Source organism: Salarias fasciatus, chromosome 11 (genome assembly GCF_902148845.1).
Source record: "Salarias fasciatus chromosome 11, fSalaFa1.1, whole genome shotgun sequence".
Taxonomy (NCBI): domain Eukaryota; kingdom Metazoa; phylum Chordata; class Actinopteri; order Blenniiformes; family Blenniidae; genus Salarias; species Salarias fasciatus.
In genome coordinates this window covers 35,961,985-35,979,316 of record NC_043755.1, presented here as the reverse complement: position 1 = coordinate 35,979,316, position 17,332 = coordinate 35,961,985, and the positions used below count along the sequence as shown (strand labels likewise).

Below are 17,332 nucleotides of genomic sequence, written 5' to 3'. Positions count from 1 at the left end.
ATTTTGACCTGAACTATGTAAGACCCCAGGCTTTAGCAAAATTGTGTTTTCAAGCTCGCACAGTGCTTCCAGACTTATTTCCAGGTGTTTTAAGAGGGAAAAAATTCAGGCGAGAATGAAATTCATCCTAATTCAGTGTGCTGCAACATAAATAAATCTGTGGCAGTAGCACCTAGAGTAATTCTGACTGCACTGGGTGAAAATACAGGTTGTCAGCTTTCAAATGAGACCCCAACCATGCATGTACTCCAAACAGTTCAAGAACAGCATTCAGTTTACTTTGGGTACGTCTTCAGTTGAACTTTTAGGCGAAAATGGCCCCGAGCTTAAAGGGTTAAATTTTGTGATCCTATCCGCTTTCCTTCCTTAACCCTAAACCTAACCCCTCCCTTATATTCATTAACTTCCTCCCTTCCAATTTTTCTTTTTTTTCCCTCCTTTTTCCCTCTCTTTTTTTCCCCCCTTTCCCCCCCCCTCCCCCCCTTCTTTTTCTATTTCTTTTGTCTCCAGTTATATTGAAAATCCTGCAGCTGCGAAGGTGACTGGAAAACAATCATGGGCCTGTTATTATGTTTTTATGATTTTCATCTGAATACTGACCTTGGGTTCTGTTCCCCCTAAGCAGGACTCCAGTTGGGAGATTTATTGGTTATATTCTTTTAATTTTTGTTTCTTATACTTCAAGAGTGTTTCTCTACTAACAATCTCATTTTGTTTCTTTTCTCATTTTACCTTTTTTGTTTTCCAAGTTATCCAATTATACAAAATATCATTGGGATGTTAAAGAAACGATTACTGTTGCAATAGGGAAGGATACTGTTGCCCATGCTTTTCTCTTTTATGTTTCCACACCTAACCTAACCTTTTTAATGCTTAGAGCACTTTGGACAGACACAGTCTCTGTTAGCCTAGATAAACCTCCATGCTTGACTTGTAAAAGTCTGGGAGCAGGATTAGTGACGGGATCAACAAGATCAACAGAGGAGCGTTCTACACGACTGCTCTGCGCCCGGGGCTCATAGCTGGATTGTCAATTTAGAGTACAGAGCCGATCAGCCATATTGTAAGCTAAAAGGGCTGCACCATCCAAAGTTGGGTGGATGCCATCCCTGCGGATGAGCCCAGGCTTTCCCCAGAAGGTGCACCAGTTGTTTAGAAAAATAACTCCGTTTTCCTCACTCCATCTAGACAACCAGCGATTGAATGATGAAAGTCGGCTATACATTTCATCATTGACCAAATTGGGCAGGGGACCAGAGAATATTACGGCATCAGACATCGACTTAGCCAATTCACACACCGAGGCTACTTGTAATTTGAGCACCTCTGATTGTCTCCGCCGGGCATCATTACCGCCTGCGTGAATCACGACTCGACGGAATCTCCTACCTTCCTGTTTTAAAAGCCTAAGGTTCCCCTTGATGTCCCCCACTCTGGCCCCCGGGTAACACCTAACCTTCACCGCTGGCAGCTTCACGTCTCTAACTATAGAGCTGCCAATCACCAGCGTGTCCAGTTCAGCCGGCGTGTCGTCGCTGAGGGGAGAGAACCTATTGCAGACGTGAAGCGGTTCTTGGAGTGCTACGTGGCGGTGCTTAGCACTAGCCTTCCTCCGGACTGTCACAAACCGGTCCTGGTCTTGTCCCGGCTGCTCGGGACATGCTGCGGGGCTAGGCTTGCTAACACTCCTCTCACTGCGGGAGCGGGCTGCGAGCCCTGCCGCTATCTCGCTGTAGCAAGCGCTGCCCTGCCCCTCACATCTGCGCAGCCGCTCCTCTAACTCGGTTACCCTGGTCTCCAGCGCTGTCAATACACTGCACTTTACGCAAATACCCCTATCGTCAAGGGAGGCAGGGTTCTGACTCAACATACGACACACTGAGCAGGAAAGAAAAGAAGACAGAGGGGAGGACGCCATAGCGGTCCCGGCGGACCAAGCAAGTTAGCACACTAAGCTAGTTAGCACGCCGGTGGCACTAACGGCGGAGAAGAAATGTAATTCACGAGAGATCACTTGGTCAATCGGGGGCGAAAGTAACCCCGGGGGCATAAATAACCCCGATTTTTGATTGCTTCGTGAATTAACAGTAATAGCAAGAGAGAAACAGCAAGCACTTCAGTCGCTTGCAGGCTTCAGCAAGCTTCACCAACACGGAAAACACTCACCGGAGTGACGTCAGACGCTTTTGCCGTAATTATTCCCCGTAATTGTCCCCGTAATTGTCTCATCGAGATCTAAAATTCACCAATTGAACCCAATGACCTAAATCCAACAGAAAGTCCGTGATTTCCCTTTCAAAATAAAAGTCAATTTTTTCCAGAAATGGTTGCTGTGGCCCGTACGAAAGTCGCAGAGAGATCAAAGCGATTGCTCACGTGTTTGTCTCATCAATATCTGAAAATTATTAATTAACATGCATGTAAATTAAAAAAAATACTTCTCATGAAAACATTATTTCCCCAAGACCGTTTGTTATAGAGACATCAGAGTAATGCGGCCTGATAGAGTGCTCTGGAAGTTCACTCTGGTAGCCACTGTGAAGGGGCTGTGTGAAGTGAGACTGATGGAGCAGTTCGGGTGTCCTATGCTCTGGGGTCAAAGGTGACTTCATTTGACTCCTGAGTTTAAAATGTGGATCAAGAAGCTTCTACTGCTTTTCTTTCCTCAACTCTGGAATTTCAGTCAATCAATCACTGAATCATTTCTGTCTCTGATTCCTTGAAACTGCCTTGAGTAGCCAGACCTTCCCTCTGTTGCTTCCTGCTGGACAGAACTGAGAGGTCCTGATAGAACCAGCTGTTATTGATCCAGGGGCAGTTTCTGATCAGATATTGAGTGTTTAAGCTGTTCTAAATGTTCCTGCTTTGGTTCCCCACAGTGTCCCAGCTTTTCTGGACTTCTCCAGCTGTTGTGCTGCTCTGCCTGCTCCGCATGTGGACACAATGGCTCCATTGTTGTGTGGATGTCTGCGACGTCCCACAGCATCCACAAGGAGGGATTGTTCTCCATCGCTCAGAATCTCCCCGCCCACTCAGACCAGCACCGAACCCAGAGGACTCCGTCACACAAATCCACCCCCCAAAGAAACCCATGAGCCATCCCTCAGACCAGCACCGGACCCGAGACCAGTTGGACCATAGTGACAGAAGGAAGCAACTCTCTTCATGTGACGGTGTGTGTGATGGTGTGTGAGAAAATGTGTGTGACGGTGGGTGTGATGGTGTGTATGACAATGTGTGTGTGTGTGTGTGTGTGTGTGCGCGCGTGTGTGTGTGTGTGTTTGTGTGTGTGTGTGTCTGCAGGGTTCCTGGTGTGGCGGACCATCAGGGCTGGGGGGGCACATTGAATTGAACAGGGTTCCACTAACCTGTCTGCCTGGCCCTGAGTGGAGGGGGGCATCCAACTGCCCTCCAGCATGCTGAGCATCAAACTGCCCCAACTGTTCCACATCCACCAGGTTCCCAAGGTGAGAATGACTCCATCCACACACCGCTCTCTTCACCCACACACTGCTCCCTCCACCCGACACACCTGAAGCCTCCAGATGACGTGTTTGAGTTTGGGGAAGTGCCGAGAGCAAGCAGTAACCTTAAGCTCTTTAACGACTCAGAGTATTGATACCAAGTACCGATACTGAGTAACATTACAGTCAGTGTTTAATTTGTAAATCATAAGGTACCGGAAGGCATGGTGCACATGACAGCATGGGAATGTCAAGAGAGATACAGGTACTGGAATGCATTCAGAAAACAGTGCTGAAAAAAAACCGTGCTGAAAACAACATGCAAATGCCCATGTACCATGTTGTGGGACTTACACGCCTAAATTTCAAATAGTAACCATGGTATAAATAATCTGACAATTATTTACTGTTAGTATTATTATAGGGCAGGGGGCGGCAACTTGATTTTGCTTTGGGCCAATTTTTGTTTGGGTTTTTGTCCAACTGTCAGTTACAACTCACTCAGTCCTGAGAGCTACACAATGGTCACTGAACAACAAGATGAAGATGAAACAACTAGCAGAGCAGTAAACAGCCACGCTAAACTCAGAAATTAAACCTACCAGAACAATGTTTCCCTCATTCTTTCCAAGCCGCTGCTACGCCACTCAGATTCTTCCTCTCAGAACTGAACTGTCCGTCAATAACAACTTTTCCCGTTCTGTCCCAGAAGTTCAGCGTTTAAATCTTCTTTCCACTGTGATCTGTGAACAAACTCCATCAGCCTCGATGTCAGTGCTACATCACCTCCAACCGTCCTACAGTTTTCAGAAGACATTGGAGCATGTAGCAATTAGCACATAGCATTTAGCATGTAGCAATTAGCAGGTAGTATGTAGCCCAGCTCTGAGCAAGTAAACTACCAATCATTATCATTCTAACTCTGCTGCTTCAAAAGTCTCTACTGGCTGCTACTTAAATTGATGGTTAACATGCTGATTAAGTTGCCAGTCAAGTTACTGGTTACGTTTCAGATGAAATTTCTAGTGAAGTTGCTGGTTAACTTGCTAGTTAAGTTGTTGGTTAATTTTTTGTTTAAGTTGCTGGTTAAATTTTGATTATGCTGCTGGCTAAGCTGCTAGTTAAGCAGCTGGTGTGGTACCACCTGTCTTTCTCCTCCTCTTGATATGTTGTTCTCCTCTCAGAGCTCAGTGTAATGAGTCAGCAGAAGTCTAGTGAGTTTGTGGAGATGTTCCTGGTTCTCAGTTCCATGGTGTTCTCTGTGGTTCTCAGGTGTTCAGAGAGGACAACATCATCTCTGGGTACCGTCACCCTCACAGCTCAGCACTGGATTGCCTCCTCAGCAGCTTCCAGATGACCAATGAGACCATCAACATATGGACACACTTCCTGCCCACATGGTGAGAATGATCACCAATCACATCCTGTTGGATTAATAACTTCAATTTATCATGAAGGCATTTCTCTTTCTTCTAATGTTCAGTTTGAGAACAGAATTACTTTAGGGGGTGTGTGTGTGTGTGTGTGTGTGTGTGTGTGTGTGCGTGTTACCAGTGTATTAGCATGTTCACCTTGTATCTCAGTTTCTCCTATATTGTGTAATCACTTGATATGTGAATGTGAACCTCTCCGAAATTATAGTGTCTCCCGAAAGTCTCAGAGCTCTAAATTTAGACAGACTGTCCTTACTTCCTGTGTTCATCAGGTACTTCCTGTGTCTGTCAGGTAGTTCCTGTGTCTGTCAGGTACTACCTGTGCCTGTCAGGTGCTTCTTGTGTCCTTCAGGTACTTCCTGTGGCATCTGTGTGTCCTGTGCTCCACCCTGAACTTCCTGAGTGACAGCTACACCTGGCCTCTGCTGGTTTACATGCTGCTGGTCTGTATTTACCCCTTCACCTCCAGCTGCGCTCACACCTTCAGCACCATGTCGGCTGAGTCGCGCCACATATGCTACTTCTTCGACTATGGAGCACTCAGCCTCTACAGCCTGGGTAAGTCTGGTGTAAGTCTCGTTCAAGACCGGTTGAAGACTGGTTTCGAACCGGTTTAAGACTGGTTCAGAAGCACTTTAAAATGAGTTTAGAATGGTTTAAGACCAGTTTGGAACCTGTTTAAGACTGGTTAAGAACCTGTTGAAGACTGTTTTGAAACCAGTTTAAGACTAGTTTACGATATATATATATATATATATATATATATATATATATATATATATATATATATACATATATATAATTTGCTTTTGGCAGCTTGCCTCTCAGTTTTGATTACACCAAGTAATCTAGCACGACCAAATACATACTACTCGTACATCTGAGGGAATTGGCAGGAAGTGTTGGAGGGGTGGGGCTGCTCGGGGAGGGGGAGCTGCTCGTTTGGCTTTGCTCACTGCACAGTGTGGTTACTGCCCCTCAAATTTAATTGCAAACAACGCATACTTCATCAACACTCATGCGAGGGGGAGGAGAGGGCAATGGGGTCTTTCCACACTCCAGTTTCGGAGTTCCCTTGCCTTCTTGGTGGGGGGGTTCAGGGGGTTGTGATACCCTAGATCTCAGGGTACAGAATGCTCAGGGGCCGCTGGCCTGGGGCTGGTAGCTGCCTGTGATGTCTGGTTCTCCTGGGTATGGTCTCTCTCTTTGGCCTTGGCTCGGTTCTGCCTGCCCTGGGCATCCAGTCCCCAGGGGGGCCGGTGCCTTCCGGTCTTAGTTCCCTGGGGCCCGGGCCCTGTGGCCACCGGGGGTCCTGGCCAGGGCCTTTCTCTGCCCCCATCTGGACCGGTGTGTGTATGTCTGCCTGGGGGGCTTGGATCTGGGCTTTAAGATGATTGCCGGCTGTCTGGACCCTGAGGGCCTCTCTGGCCTGCTTCTGGTCTTCTTAGGGGTCAGAAGTCATGATCAGGCTGATCTTTAATCCCTCTTCATATTCTGCATGTTGACTCAGTCCCCTTGTTGTCTTGTGGGCTGTGAGACTAATGGCTATCCTGAAAAATAAGTAAGTAAAATTTATTTATATAGCTTTTTTCGCAGATCAGCAGTCTCAAAGTGCTTCACAGTGGTAGAAAAAAACATATGAAGTTTAGAAATGTAAAGGTAAATGAGAATTCAACAGAGCATGTAACATATAAGTGTTACAGGCTGTACTGACGCTCAGATGCAGACAGCAAGATGGAGGCGGGTCTGAAGAGTTCAAAGATCTGTTTATTCTGGGGGTCAGGAAGCGGCGAGTCCAGACAGCAGGTCACAACGGGCACAGTCTGAATTGTCAGTGGCGAGGTTCAGAATTGGCGTCCTGGCTCTGGGTCTTGAGCTTCTTTGCTGGCTCTGGGAGGAGGCGGACGCTTTTTCTATCGCTCCCTACTTTGCTTCTCCCTCCCTATTGTCTCCGCTTGCTGCACTCTTGTCTCATCTGTTTTACTGAAGGAATCACTTGACTTGGTTTTTTGAACAAACCAAATATCAACCATGGAATTGATTAGCTGGTCTCTCTACGCAATTGATATGAGTTTTTCAACAAAGAGCACAGGAGCAGGGGATCCTGCCTGTCCGGACGGGAATCGGCATGCTGGGTATGTGATGGACACCCGGGGGAAGTGGAGGGGTGTCACATGCCTGGCCCCCTGTCCGTCCAGGTCATTGTGGATGATTACATTTTTGGTTTCATGATGATCGGCCTGCTGCTGATTGGCTTGTGCTGCGACCTGATCCTCTGGAGGGTTAAGAAGACCACCGCCACAAAAGACGTCCAAGGGAGGACGGTCTTTTCAAATCAACAGGCAAAAGCTGAGACTGACCGTTGGTGCGAACCCCTTCAAAAGGTGGACGATTTGGGTTATGGATGATTGAGACGCAAGTTGGATGTCACCATCGCTGACAGGGTTAAACCAGCTTGGGATACAGTCAGGTCGGCACCACTCCAAGTCGGCCCCGGCCAACTCGGCACCGCCCCGGGATACAGTCAACTCGGCATCAAGCCAAGTCGGCATCAAGCCAAGTTGGCATCTCGCCAAGTCGGCCTCGCGGGCGGGGGGGCTCTCGAGTGGCCGAGTTGGTCGGTGCCGACTTGACTGTAAGCTGCTTACCAACTCGGCCAAAAGCGTCTTTCTTTTTTTTTTAATCACGATGGTGGATAATGTACCTGGGAGCTTCATGTTTGACTTCCGAGTAGCTTAGCTACGAGCGCGCAGTGCTTAGCGGCTGTCTGGTCATGTGACCGGTCCCAAGGCATTCTGGGAATCGTAGTGCAGCGATGCCGGCTGCGCCGCGACGATTTGCAGTTTTTTTTGTGCCGGCAGCGCCGCTTCTCCTCACGTAGCAGGCAGGGGACTGGAGGACAAACTGTGCGGTTATGGTGACTGACAGGTTAGAGGTGGAGAATGGACCTGGAGCTTCATGGTTGACGTCCTGTTTGAACCGAGTAGCTTAGCTACGAGCGCACAGCGGGAGCGGCTGTCTGGTCATGTGACCAGATCATGTGACCGGCATGTGATCCGCGAACTCTGCCTGATCAAACCAGTTGCCTGCATTATAATTTTATTGTAATGTTCTCCACCCTCTAAGTTTGGTCACGGGCAAACGCACGCGGCGCGTCTCTCTGCGTGCGCGTCCGATAATAATCCATTTTTTTATCAGATAAAAACATCCAGACGTCTCTCCCTCTCTCTGAGGATATCCAATATGGCGACTGATCAGTTTCCGTTGCTTATTCGTCATATTTCAACCAATCAAGTGACTTATCCCGCCCTCCGATGGCTAACCAGCCAACTGCTGCCGAAACTGATGGACCCACGTCATCGGTCGTCATCACTCGTCATCAACGTATTTTGAGCCAATCAAGTCGGTACAAACGTTTGACTGACAGGGCTGGTAGCCAATGAGCTTGCTGAATGGCTGGCTGGCCCGCTAGCGGGGTTTTGTGACTTCTCAGACATCTGCTGAGGGATGCACCTGCAGTCTATCCCTGCTCCTCTCAGTCTGAGTGCCTTATCCCACACCGAAGCCTATCTGAAGTGATTTTTGAGTACTTTATGAGTTTTTGGAGTGAAAATAATGTAAAAACAGGCCAAAAACCAACATATACCATTGTACAGAGGGCATGCAGAGGGTATACAGAGGATGTCCAAAATTGACCCCGCCGGGGCATAGCAGTACAAATACATGTGTGAAACACTCATTTCTTGTATTACTGCTCTGACATTTTGACCTGAACTATGTAAGACCCCAGGCTTTAGCAAAATTGTGTTTTCAAGCTCTCACAGTGCTTCCACACTGATTTCCAGGTGTTTTATGAGGAAAAAAATTCAGGCGAGAATGAAATTCATCCTAATTCAGTGTACTGCAACATAAAGAACTCTGTGCCAGTAGCACCTAGAGTAATTCTGACTGCACTGGGTGAAAATACAGGTTGTCAGCTTTCAAATGAGACCCCAACCATGCATGTACTCCAAACAGTTCAAGAACAGCATTCAGTTTACTTTGGGTACGTCTTTCGTTGAACTTTTAGGCGAAAATGGCCCCGAGCTTAAAGGGTTAAAAGAACCAGACAGGAGACGGACCAACTTCAAGCGTGTGTATGACCATTTCACAACAAGGCGCATTAACATCAGCGCACCGGCTCTAGTCCAGGCAGGTAAGGGAACACAGGAGGGACATTTTTAATTAGAGCAACAGTGAATACATAACATATCCCTCCCCCTTTACTTTTGATACCCCTTATCAAAAAGTATTTAAATTTTCTTCTTTAACTCTTTTTTTTCAAATTATTGTTTTAACATTTGGCTGAACTACGGAAAGAGGGTGGACTGCCTCAGTCCGAACTGAACCCTAGGAGTTATTTTTACCCAAGTAAAACGGGTCAATTACTAAACTATAAAGTTAGTCTGTCAGGTGGTTTCCTGGTTCTTCTCCGAAGAACACGACCTGTAGGTAGCTCGGGAACATTGTCTCTGGGAGACGATGGTGTGTGTCCTGGTTCGGAGATGTCTGGCACAGACATCGGTGTGGGCTTTGGTGTGCCTGGAACAATGTCCCTGTCCTCTGGCTGTTTCGGTTGATCCTCCGAAGACGGATGTTGGTCCTGACAAAAGGCTGGGTCTGGAACGGTCGATATCACAGGGCGCAACTCTTCAGATGATCCTGCAGATTGAAGAAGCTGGTCGATGTGTCTTCTCCAGATGAGATGATCACTCATCTCCATGGTGCATGACACAGGACCTGTCTTCGCGACGACTGTGGCAGGAGTCCACTTTACACCCTGTGTGTAGTTCCGAGCGAGCACTTTGTCTCCCGTTGCAAAACTCCAGAAAACAGCTCTTAAGCGTCTTTCCATTTGAGCTTTTTGTTGCAGGTGTACGGTGTCTTTTGTCTGTTGAGGTCGTAGAAGGTCAAGTTGAGTGCAATGTTGTCTTTTGAACATGGCAGATGCAGAAGACACATTAGTAGTTGCATGAGGTGTGTTTCGATAGGACAACAGGAACGCATTGAGTCGGCGGTTTAGAGACTGGGAACTTGGAGATGATTTGAGAGCATGTTTCATGGTTTGTACAAATCTTTCTGTGAGCCCGTTTGTAGCTGGATGGTACGGTGCAGACTTTATGTGTTGAATGCCATTCTCTTCCATGAAAGTCTCAAACTCTTCAGATCCCAGTTGCGGGCCGTTATCACTGACAAGTTGTTTGGGCAGGCCATAACAGCTGAACATTGACCTGAGTTCCTCAATGGTTCTGTGGGAAGATGTCTTTTTCATCACTGCGACTTCTGGCCACTTGCTATGAGCATCCACTGCAACCAAGAACATGTGGTTCTCCAGTGGCCCAGCAAAGTCTATGTGGATTCTTTGTCAAGGCTCTTCTGGCCACTCCCATAGATGTAAGGGAGCTAGTTTGTTTCTCAGTTTCTGTTAATCAGAGCAGGATTTAGCTTTTTCTTCAATAGCTGCATCCAAACCCAGCCACCAGAAATAACTGCATGCAATTTCTTTCATTCGCACCACTCCACAATGTCCAGTATGGAGTTTGCTCAGCACTCTCTCTCTCAAGGGCGGTGGAATGATGACACGATAGCCCCACAATAAGCATCCAGCTTGTACTGACAGCTCATTACATCTTGACATGTAAGGCTGTAACTTTGGTGTCATCTCTCCTCCCCTTCCACGAGTGATAGTGTCCACAACTTCAGATAGCACCGGGTCAGTGCGTGTGTGCTTCTTCACGTGAGTAGAAGTTACAGGAGCAGATGTCACTTCTTTGAAGTAGAAAATTTTAGATCTCACGTGTTTGCTTTGCTTGACAGGTAATGGAAGCCTAGAGAGTCTGTCAGCGTTTTGATGTTGATCAGACTTCCTGTACTTGATCTCGTACTGATGAGCTGACAAAAGAAGAGCCCAACGTTGCATGCGGCTGTCCGCCATTTAAGGGATGCCAGTGTGCGGCCCAAATATGGAGGTCAGGGGTCTGTGGTCCGTTAGTAACGTGAACCTTCTGCCAAAAGGTATTGACGGAATTTCTTTACTCCAAACACAATAGAAAGTGCTTCACGTTCAATCTGGGCATAGTTACTTTCTGCCTTACTCAACGTTCTGATGCAAAAGCGATGGGTCTCTCTTCACCAGACAGCATTGTGTGAGAAACAACAGCGCCGACACCATAGGGCGAGGCATCGCACGCTAGCTGGATTGGCAATTTTGCATCAAATTGAGCAAGCACCTCTGACTTGGTGAGTGCCAGCTTCACATCTTTGAATGCGTTCTCACACTTTTCAGTCCATTTCCATTTTGTCAATTTGTTCAACAGTTCATGTAGCAGCTTCAGTGTGTTTGCAAGGTTAGGGACAAATCTTGCATAGTAAGTCAGTAATCCAAGAAACGAGCTTAACTGACTCACGTTTGTTGGTGATGGAGCCTCCACAATAGCTTTGACTTTTGATGGCGCCGTGTGGAGCCCCTCGCTGTCGATCACATGCCCCAAATATTCAACAGATGGGCGGAAAAACTCACACTTGTCTTTTTTAACTTTCAAACCGTAGTCCTGCAGACGTTTCAGTGTTGCATCCAGGTTCTTCAGGTGAGTCTGTTCATCTGGTCCTGTGATGAGCAGATCGTCACTGGACTCCCAAAAGACCACTCAGTATCTGATCCATAGCTCTCTGGAACAGCGCAGGAGCTGAGGTGATCCCAAAAGGAAGTCTCTTGTATCTGTACAGTCCTTTGTGTGTCACAATGGTTAGAAGCTCTTGTGACTGTGGTTCAACATGCATTTGGAGGTACGCTTGGGACAGATCAATCTTACTAAACTTTTGACCTCCAGCCAAGCTTGAGAAAAGGTCATCGATGAGCGGTAAAGGATACTGCTCTGCAGTTAAGACTGGGTTTACTGTGACTTTAAAATAACCACAGATCCTAGGACCGCCATCCTTCTTCATGACTGGAACGATTGGTGTAGCCCACTCACTAGTGCTTACAGGTTCCAGCACTCCACTTTTCACTAGCCTGTCTAACTCAGCCTCTACTTTTGGTTTGATAGCATAGGGGACTGGTCTAGCTTTAAGGCACTTGGGTGTGCAGTCTGGTTTTATTGTCAACTTAACCATAATGTCTTTCATGCTGCCTAGTTCTCCATTGAAAACTTTTGGATATCTTTTTAGGATCTCGTGTAGTGGAGTTGTTTCTTTGTCTGCAATCATGAAAACTTCACTCCAGTTCAGTTTCAACTTTTTGAGCCACTTATGTTCCAAGAGGGCTGGACGGTTCCCTGCTACAATGTGCAAAGGTAAAGTCTTCTCCTGGTTGTTGTGAGTTACCACGACATCTACAACACCTAACACTTGGACGTGCCCACCAGTGTATGTTTTCAACTTGAGCTTTGTCTCTTTTAGTGGGAGGTGTTGCAATTTCTCTTTGTAGAGGACTTCTGACATCAGAGAGACGCGTGTGCCAGTGTCAATCTGCATACATACTGGTTTCTTCTCCAACAGTGGGGTGATCCAGTAGCCATCATCATCCTCGTCTGTGATTGATAAGACATGCACTTCATATGTATCTGAGCTGCTCTCATCCTGCTCATGTTCCATTTTGTTCACACTTTTCTTTTTGTTTTTGTGAAAATCACTTTTCTTCTTCATTTTGTGATGTTTGCTTGATTGAGTCTTTTTATTCCTGCATGCATGTTCAATGTGGCCTTTCTTACCACAACTTCTACAGTCCAAGTCCTTACACCAGCATTCTTTTGCCTGGTGCCCTGTTTTTTCCACATCTGTAGCACATTTGACCAAGTGTTGACTCTTTCATGGGCTACAAGGTCAGTTTGTGGACTTGAGTTGAAGCGCTCAGCTGCTGAGCTTCTTTTGCTGCCGTCTCCATGGATGTGCTGATTTCTACTGCCTTGTCTAGGGTCAAGTTGGCCTCGGTTAGCAAACGCTTTTGAATAGCCTCACTGCGTAAACCACACACCAGACGATCACGTAATGTGTCACTGAGTGAACGTCCAAAATCACAGTGTTCAGATAACTGTTTTAATACAGCTACAAACTGTGAAACAGATTCTCCATCTTCTTGGTTTCTTTTATGAAATCTAAACCTTTCTGCAATGATCAGAGGCTTTAGTGCATAGTGGTTCTTCAATATGTTGAATGAAGGTTGAATCCAATAACACTTAAAAACGTTGGCACCAGTACTTCATCTTGTATTTTGTTAGCCAGCACAAACTACTCACATCTCTCTGTATATGAGCTCCACTGCTCTGTGCCTTCATCAAATGGTCCTATATTTCCGACCAATGCTGCCATTTTCGCTTCATTTGTTGGTTAACACACTGCTGCTTGATGTTTGTACTCATCCGTTTATTGTTGGTCTCATCTCCTCTGTCGTCGTGGAGAATCCTTCCTTCCGCCGTAGTTACTCAGCAGTCCTCGGAGGTGACACGGTCCTCCCAGCGGACTCACTCCGCCACAAGCATACAGCACTCGAACTGCACTGATTTAGCATCGTGCTCTCCACCGCAGCACGTAAAAAAAAAAAATACGGCTTGTCCATCAAAAACAACTCACGTGCAGTTGCGCTAATCCTCGTCGCCAGTTTTTGTTACATCTGTGTGGTATAACTTAAAGGAACGAGACAGGAGAAGGACCAACTTCAAGCGTGTGCATTACCATCTCACAACAAGGTGCATTAACGTCAGCGCACCGGCTCTAGTCCGGGCAGGTAAGGGAACACAGGAGGGACATTTTTAATTAGAGCAACAGTGACTACATAACAGAAACGCTCAGAGAGCGAGAGACAGAAAGAGAGAAAGATAAAGAGAGGGAGAACGGGGGGACACAACCTATGTACAAACTCACAATACAAAACAGTGTTGTCGACGCACCACACGCAACCAAGAACAATCCCAAACCCCCAATCTAGACAACACCAAAACAGAGCTGACAACAACACAAAACTGACAGAACCATACACACACACACACACACACACACACAAATATATATATATATATATATATATATATATATATATATATATATATATATATATACATACATAAAAAAAATTTCCCCGGATGAACCATAGTAGTGAACAGACCAGGCCACAAAAAGAAAAGGAGGTGTAGGGAAGGAAGGAAATGCAAGGACACCACAAACCTTTTTTGTTTGAGAATATAGCTAGTAGTAACTAGTAGTAAACTCGGGGCGTGCATCAACAGAGGGCTGCTACAGATCACCATTAGTCTAACCACCACAAGAAGACAAGGTAACCCAGTATGTGAAGAGAGATTAAAGATCAGCGTGATCATGAAAATATGATGGTGATAGTGATGGTGATAGTGATCATGCATATATGACCTCTGACCCCTGAGAAGGTCAGAAGCAGGCCAGAGAGGCCCCCAGAGCCCAGACAGCCGGCGGTCATCACAGAGCCCAGATCCAAGCCGCTCCCCCAGGCAGCCGCCCACGCGCCGGTTCAGAAATGGGGCAGAGGAAAGCCCCGGCCAGGGACCCCGGCGGTCCTGGGGCCCGGAGTCACGACCAGCAGGAGCCGGGGCAGGCAGAGCCGAGAGCCCAAGGCCCAAGAGCCCAAGAGCCGACCTCCGACACAGGCGGAGGGCCATGACCCACCCGGGAGAACCGGCCCACACGGGCGGCTACCCACCCCAGGCCAGTACCCCTAGCACTCCGGTCACGTACCCCGAGATCCAGGGCATCACCCCCTAGAACATCAAACATTCAATTGAGCATGAGTGTAATATTTGCACATATCATGTGTATTTGATTGCAGATTATGCTCAAAATCTAAATCATATTCACAGCCATAATCCAGATAATCTGAATCCTCACCTTGCATTATGGTGCATTCACACTGGACGCGTTGCAAGCGTCACGGGCGTCGCTTTTACATTCGAAGTCTATGGTGGACGAGCTTCAACGCACCTAACGTGCGTCAGGTGCTTTTCTTCGAGCGTCGCTTTCCAAGCGTTTCGAGCGTTGGCGACGCACGTCACGTGTTGCAGGTGTCAACGCCTGAAGTTGGGAAAATTGAACTTTGGAAGCATCAACACACGCGTCATCCAATCACAGACGAGCATTCTGAGCGCTGATGCGGGCCAGAAGCTCATCAAACTGGGCCCAGGAGAGGCGGAGGCTTGCCGGCAGGCCCGCCGCTGGGGTGGTGCGACTCGGTGCGACGCCCGGAGCGGGCCCGCTCCGTAGGACCGCTGGGTGAGACCGCGCGTCTCGGTCCTGCTGCGGGTCGCCGGGGAGCCAGTCAGAGAGGCTGGGGTGGCTGAAGGTGTGATCCGCGTCGCCCGCCGCCAAAGCCCGACCCGGCCTGGAGGCTGGGCTGCTGGGTCGGGGGAACAGCGCTGGGCGCCGTGCCGGGCGGGGGGCCCCCGTGGCGGGTCCAGGGTTTGTGTGTGCTCTGCTTCTCTCCCTGCTTCTCTGCTTCTCTGACACCTCCGTGCTGGAGCCACTCACTGCGGCTGGCTTACATTTCGCCAAATTCGTCCGAACAAAATCATAAACAGTTCGTATTCAGACAAATAAACGACACAATCAGGCTCTAAACGACCACTTTGTCGCCTAATTTAAAAAATAATCGATAAAGTTATACATTTGAAGAGTTTAGAGCTAAAGTGATTTCTGCACTGATCCCGCCATTGTCAACATGAAGGCAGGACACAAGCTCCTCCCACTCCCGCCAGTGAGCTGCCGCGTGTTGCAAGCGTCGTGTGTAATTTGCACAGGCGTCGAATTCCACACTTCACACGCGTCAACTTTGAGGCGTCAGTGACGCTCGTGACACTTGCAACACGTCCGGTGTGAACGCACCTTTAGAATTCGTTCGCATTCTCCAGTCATTGCACTCTCTGATTCAACAAGTAGTGCTCTTCACAGCCTCACAGCCGTGTATAGTCTCAACACATTACCCACATACCTTATCCAGTTTTGTCTAGTGAGTGGCGTAGATTGCTGATGCTGGTCGTTAGTTCTTCTGTGTGAGCACGTTTGCTCCTGCTACGGGGAGTCTGCCACGCTGCAGCCCACAGAGCTGAATCCCAGTCCGGCTCTTTTTGGGGTGCTTCCATGCTTACACCAAACTCCTGTAGACCTTCAGCCGCATCACGTGGGTTCTCAAAAATCTTGGTCTTTCCATCCTGTAGAAACAACTTGAGCTTTGCAGGATACAAGATCTGGAATTTGATGTTTTGTTCCCGTAGCTGTTTCTTCACATTCTTGTATTTAGTGCGCTCCTTAATGTTGTTGTAATGTTGTCCTCATCAAAATAAATCTGCTGGTCATTAATCTTAATTGTCTTTTGGGACCAAGCAGCCGATAGGACTTATTGCCTCTCTGCAAAACTTTGAAAGCGTACAATGATAGATCTGGCAAAACCTGTGCGACCCGGGCTGGAGGCACTAATTACGCAATGTGACTTTTCGATGTGGATTTCTTCTTGGATCTGTAACTGTTCACGAAGAAGCTTCCCAATAAACTCAATCATGTTACTTCCTTCAGTTTTCTCCGGGACAGCAAAAATTCTTAAGTTCTCCCTCCTTGTTCGACTCTTCAAGTCATCATATTTATCCTCAAGTTGTTTTTGTTTTTGCATTAAATGAAAGAGCACTTTGGTCATGTCTATGTCACGGTCTTCGTTATGTGCAATCCTCTTTTCAGCAATGCCTTTTCTTTCATTCACTTGCTCAAACTTCAGTTTCAGGTCGCTCACTTCTTTCTTTAACTCACCAAAATTTCTTGCCGTCTCAGATCGAAACAGTTTGAGTTCTCTGAGCATTTCTGCGATGTCATCATTGGCGCAGCATGCCCCCTGTTGCTAAGAGCATGGTGTAGAGTCCACGGCTAATTCCCTCCGTGTTGTTGTTCTTTTTGATGAATGATACTCCCACGTACAGAGAATGGCTTGATGAACAGCAGACGTTACATGCGTATTTTTTTTATTAGGCTTTATTCAGGTGGCTGGTGCTCCGTCGTTGGTGCTTGCGGCCATCTTCCAGTGCTTCCACGTCATCAACCTATGAGCCTGGTTCTGCAAGGTTCTCCTCCTCTGAGCCTGGTTCTGCAAGGTTCTCCTCCTCTGAGCCTGGTTCTGCAGGATTCTCCCCCTCTGAGCCTGGTTCTGCAGGGTTCTCCCCCTCTGAGCCTGGTTCTGCAAAGGTTTCTTCCTGTTAAAATGGAGTTTTTCCTTTCTACAGTCGCTTATGCTTACTCATGTGGATCTGTTGGGTCTGCTCTGTAAAAGTGTCTAGAAATGACTATGTTGTAATTGGCACTTCACAAATAAAACTGAATTGAATTTAATTGGCAAGGCACCAGGGGTGGATGAGATTCACCATGAGTACATTAAGCCTCTGGATGTGCAGAGTG

General features: G+C 47.3%; 1 protein-coding gene across 1 annotated transcript in view; it reads left to right on the top strand.

The window, feature by feature from the left end:
- Positions 1-3,404: 3,404 nt before the first annotated feature.
- Positions 3,405-17,332, top strand: part of paqr6 (progestin and adipoQ receptor family member VI) — a 17,828-nt gene continuing 3,900 nt past the window's right edge. The window contains exons 1-3 of the mRNA XM_030103512.1: positions 3,405-3,467; positions 4,737-4,864; positions 5,250-5,455. Of these exons, the coding sequence (XP_029959372.1) occupies positions 3,417-3,467; positions 4,737-4,864; positions 5,250-5,455 (385 nt within the window). The 5' untranslated portion in view covers positions 3,405-3,416. The remainder of the gene's footprint in view (positions 3,468-4,736; positions 4,865-5,249; positions 5,456-17,332) is intronic.